The sequence below is a fragment of the Mesitornis unicolor genome, unplaced genomic scaffold (genome assembly GCF_000695765.1).
Source record: "Mesitornis unicolor isolate BGI_N332 unplaced genomic scaffold, ASM69576v1 scaffold8120, whole genome shotgun sequence".
Lineage (NCBI taxonomy): Eukaryota > Metazoa > Chordata > Aves > Mesitornithiformes > Mesitornithidae > Mesitornis > Mesitornis unicolor.
In genome coordinates this window covers 12,551-17,617 of record NW_010160214.1, presented here as the reverse complement: position 1 = coordinate 17,617, position 5,067 = coordinate 12,551, and the positions used below count along the sequence as shown (strand labels likewise).

General features: G+C 60.0%; 1 protein-coding gene across 3 annotated transcripts in view; it reads right to left on the bottom strand.

The window, feature by feature from the left end:
- Positions 1–5,067, bottom strand: part of EPHB3 (EPH receptor B3) — a 12,697-nt gene that overhangs the window by 2,948 nt on the left and 4,682 nt on the right. For 2 of the 3 annotated variants that reach the window (XM_010189337.1, XM_010189345.1), the window contains exons 3-7: positions 2,002–2,157; positions 1,530–1,865; positions 635–759; positions 322–487; positions 122–227 (exon numbers count right to left, since the gene is read on the bottom strand). In XM_010189337.1, the coding sequence (XP_010187639.1) occupies positions 122–227; positions 322–487; positions 635–759; positions 1,530–1,865; positions 2,002–2,157 (889 nt within the window). Of the gene's footprint in view, positions 1–76; positions 228–321; positions 488–634; positions 760–1,529; positions 1,866–2,001; positions 2,158–5,067 lie in introns of all 3 variants that reach the window. The other variant, XM_010189330.1, reaches the window with a different exon arrangement.

The following is a 5,067-nucleotide window of genomic DNA, read 5'->3' as shown; positions in this document are numbered from 1 at the left end:
CGTTTCCCCTCAGGCGGGGCCTGCCATAGCTCTACCCACAGGTAAAGGGGGAAGCTCTGGGGCAGACACGAGGAACCCCCCAAACCCAGCTCTGAACCCCCCGTCCCTGCAAAGCCAGTACCTGAAGCAGACGATGGCGATGATCACCACAACGATCACGAAGAGCAGCCCTGCGGTGGCTGAACCCACGATGAGAGGCAGCTCCTGGAAAGTCTTGCTGGTGGAGCCTGATGGAGGGAGAGGCAGGAATCAAAGTCAAGCTGGGAAAGGAGCACACGTAGGAGGGCTGGGGCATGGAGGTGGCCCAGTTCCGGTACCCACCATCCTCCGCAGTGGTCTGAAACTCCGTGGGGAGGCTGTAGCGGCCGTATCCAGCCACCGTGCGTGCCCGGACCTGCACCATGTACCGAGCATTGGCCTTCAGCCCATCCAGCCGCACTGAGTTCTTCTGGCTGGTGACCGTGTTGGCGATGCCGTCGCTCTGGCCCTGCTGTAGGGGAGACACGTGGGTGTCACCTCTGAGAAGCAATCCCCCCTTTGCTGGCTCCCGCATCCCCCCAGCACCATCTCTGCAGGGATCCCCTTTGCCAGAAGTGCTGGAGGAGGCAAAGGACTGCTCTGCCTCCTGCTTTACCTTCTCCGAGTACTTAATCTCGTAGTCAAGGATGATGCCATTGGGTCTCTCTGGAGGAGTCCATGACAGTGTCATGCTGTTCCCAGTGCTGCTGTGCAGGTGCATAGTAGGGACGGCAGACGGGGCTAGGAAAGAGAGAAGGGAAGGAATGAGTTATCTGTGCCAGGCTCCACCATCCCGCATTGGACTCCCTGCCTGGGACCTGCTTGGATAATCCTGATGGAAAGGCATGGAAAAGCTTGGAGACTGGCCTCCTACAAGGTGCACTCTCAACATCTCACAGTCAAGGTGATAAGGGACCAAATGGACCCTTGGAAATAGCACTGAGGTAATGCTTCACCCCATGCCTAGCTGCAAACTGGTCCAGGGAGGGGCCCCACCAGCCCAAACTGGGGCTTGCCACCCTCCTCCACTCATTCCATGCTCCACCCCACCGACCAGACCCGTGAAATCAGATCAGAGCGCGGTGGCTGGAGATTACCAGCACGCTGGAGCCGGGCCAGGGCGGGAGGAAGGAGGGAAGGGCAGAGCACTCGGCTGGCTGTGAAGGTTTGGGGTGGTGCTGAGTCTTCCCAGGCCCATGGGGGAGAAATCCCATTTCCTTCCTCTTCCCTTTGCAGCAGGCACTGCATCTCTGGGGTAGGTCTGAGAGATCCAGAGCTCTCCACAGCATCTGCCAACCCTGCTCTTCTCTGCTTGCACGTGTTCTGATCTCATCTCCTCCAGGGACACACGTTAAACGGAGAGCAGAATTTACCCAGGGGATTAGATACAGGCATGGAGAGCCAGTGCGGCGGCAGCACAAAGGATCCCAGCCTCCAAGGCTGTCAGCAAGAATTCCCCCCTCCGCTCTGTGGCCGAGAGCCAGCCCCTGATCGCCAGCAGCTCCACTGACCTGCCTGGTTGGTGGTGATGTTGACAGAGGCAAAATGAGGAGGGTAGGGGCTCTTGTTGGAGATGCCGTTGACAGCCTGGATCTCGAAGGTGTACTGGGTGTGGGCCATCAGGTTGCTGATGTAGATGCGCCGCTCGGTGAGGCCGAGCTGACGTGGGACGAACTCCACGTTGTCGTCGCAGCGGGTGCAGAGGCGCCGCTCCACGCTGCACTTCTTGCAGATGACGTTGTAGAGGAGGTCCTCCCGCCCGCCCGTGTCCTGCGGCTCGCTCCACTCCAGCACCAGCGACGTCTCGTTCACGTTGGAGATGACGTTACGTGGGGCGGAGGGGACGCCTGTGGAAGGGATGGGGGAGTAAGGTGCGTCGCTGCGCCCGGTCACCTCCAGCGAGGGCACAGCACAGTCCCCCCGCCCTGGGGACAGACCCCCGCTGCCTTCACACCGTCCCTCCTCGCCCAGGGCAGGACTCACTGGTGCAGGCGCTGTCTGCGGGATCGGTGTCCGCACGGAAGAAGCCGCTGCGACACGTGCAGACCGTCGCTGCTCCAGATGTGGTCCGGCTGTTGGGAGGGCAGGGAGAGCAGGGACCTTCCCCCTGCTTAGACTTGAAGGATCCGGGGCCACATGCTAGAGGAAGGGAAAACAGACTTAAGCTACAATATGCACCCAGAAAACGTCCACTGTTTCCCCCAGAGATTGCGCAGACCCTTCCTCAATCCCTGACAAATCTTCCATCGGTGGCTTGAGGACCACAGGCCACTTTTCCACTGCCATCAGCTGTGGAATGCAGTGTCCCAGGCTGGGCCACACATCGGCTCCCCTTTTCCCAGCTGGTTTCCATGCCCAGCACCCTCCACAGGATCACCATTCTCCAGGGATATAAGGCTGGGAAGGAAAGGAACCATCAGTCCTGCCTGCAGCAGCCCCCACGAGAGGCCTCTGGGGCCCAAAACGCAGCCACTCAACCCCAAACCTTCCGCCTTGGGCTCTTCAGCCACTTCTCAGCCCCGGGGCAGTGGCTGTGCCAAGGACGGCTCAAGTGGAGCGGCAAGATTAAAACATTCCTGCAGGTCCTTGGCTAAAGAGCTGCTTCAGCATCGCTGCGCCACCTCCCTCCCACCCCCGCTTCCGATTGGGGTCCTTCGAGGAGACACAAGTCCTGCGATCCTGGCACCGCGGGGAGTTTGTAGTTGTAACGAGGGGCACGTAAAAGGCACAGAGCCAAGGAGCAAAGTGGCTTCGGGAACTCAGCCCACACCTCAAAATAACCTGATTTATCAAAGTGCTGCCCCCAAGGAAGCCGGTTCCGTGCTCTGTGTTCACAGCAGTGCCAGCTCTGCTTTGGCAGCGCCCAGTTTGCCGCGGCATCAGCACCGATGGCCCGGGAGGAAGGCACATCCCCCTCGATCCACCGGGATGAGGGCAGCTCCCAAGGGCCGTACCCCACCCCGGCAGTCCTGCACGTCACCCGCCAACAGGAGGAGGTTTCCTGGTGCTTCACTGGGCTGCAGCAAGCGGAAGTTTCCCGCTATGAGGCATCTCCCGACACCCTCCGCGGAAGTTTTCCGGCTGCTTGCAGCCCCATGCGTGGGGCGTGGAGCCCTGCTGAGTCACAAACTGCCAGCTCAGCCCCATGGGGACCCGCACACAGCTCTGGGGTGCCGCTGTGGTCCTTCTGTGGTGCAGCAGTGGCCCCGGGGGAGAAGCCCTGCTCCATCATGTGGTGCTGGGCAAAGTAAGCAGCCCCATCACAGGAGGAGGCACCACCGCAGCCCCCCTGCCCGGAGGGGTGCCAGGAGCTGCTTCCCACGGCCACGGTGCGAGCCTTGTGGCAAGGAGACTCTTTTTCGGTCAAAACAGGACCAACCGCATAGCCCAACTTGCCCCAGCTCCTTGACCTGAGCTCACCCAGCCTTCCCTTCGGGTATGAAAGCTCAGCCCATTCCGATGGCACAGGCTGGGATGTACTGCCCTGCTTCTCTGCGAGCGATGGAAGACCCCACTCAGCAGGGCCAGGGCTGCTGTCCCCACAGCCCAGGCCACCCTTGCCACCATGAAATGCAAGGACACGGACAGCAGGGGTAGCGGAGCAGCCTCGGCAGGGGTAGACCCAGCCCGGTCGGAGTCCCCAGGTGGCTCAAACTGGGTGGATGTGGGTTCACACATAAGGAACCAGATTGCTGAGGAATGAGAGATGACTGAAACCTCTTGGACAGCAATGCTCTGGGCTCAGAGAGCTGCCAAACATGCCTCAGTTATGGACAGGAGCCCAGATCCATCAGGGACAAAACACCCTGATATAACAGGCTTGTTGGGGGGAAGGGTGAAGCTGGAGTGACCAGGGAAGCCGACAGCACGGCATGGGGACAGAGAGGTGTTTTGGGGCAGAATGCAGGAAGGAGGATGGTGCTGGGCCTCCTGCACGCTCAGCACCAGTGGATGTGGGTTACAGGCATGGAGGGACGGTGACTTCCCTAGACATGGGAGGGGCATGAGACAGGTCCCAGCCCCGTTAAACAGGGAAGAGCAGGAGAGGGATGGAGGCCCAGATACACTCAAGTGTTTAAGTTTCCAGCTCTGCTTAATAAATCAGAGCCTAAAGACCTTGGTGGCAGCGTGACAGCTCTCAGCCGCCACATTTGAAGGCTGTAACCAAGCTGAAAGCTGATCCCAGGTCCCCGGTGGATAAGCCGCTGTGTCATCTCTTTCTCTGCAAGAAACTGCCTGTACCACAACCACTGTCTTGGCCAGGACGCAGGGGAGCGAGTCCAGGAGCTCCAGAGCAGGAACGTGACTGCATCCATCCGCAGCCGGGGAGCCAGGCTTCCCTCTCCCTTCCTTCCCCCCCTGACAGCTTTGCATAAGTGCTTTTCCTGCTGCAGCATCCTGCTGAAGCATCCTCAAATAAAATAGCAAACCCTGGACCTCTGCAGGCAGATCACATCTCCTGGTGCCAGGCGGCGGCCACCTCTGGGGACAGTGTGACAGGCGTTGACAGCCGCAGGATAACGGGTCAGGGAACCACAGCAGAGCCGCTGGGTTGATGGAGGGAGCCACAGCCCAGGCTGACAGCAGGGATGGGCTGTGGAGGGGATCGATGTGGGGTGCAGGAGGAAGATTCCCTCTGTGGGGAATGGCGCACCCGGCACGGCACCCGCCATGGGACATTCGGCTGCTTTCTGCACCCCTCTGGGGTTTCCATCAGGTTTCTACCTCTGGGACCTGATCCTGGTCCCCAGAGCCATGTCAAAGGAATGGGGGAAGAGGAGGTCACTCTTCCCAAAAACAGTCTGCACCCTGGCAAATAAAGTCCAAGGGAGGGAGCTGAAAAAGCCACCAAAATCAAGCCCTGCTGGCAGCAGCAGAGCACGGTGACTCATCCCGCAGGCAGCCTCCATTACCGCACGGGATGCAGGCAAGCAGCGACCAACCTTGCCTGCAACCCCAAAACTTCAGAGTCCCCTCCTTTGGGACAGAGAGAGTTATCCCACGGTGCATGGGGCAACACCAGCCCCAAATTTCCCTGCTTCAGCCTTG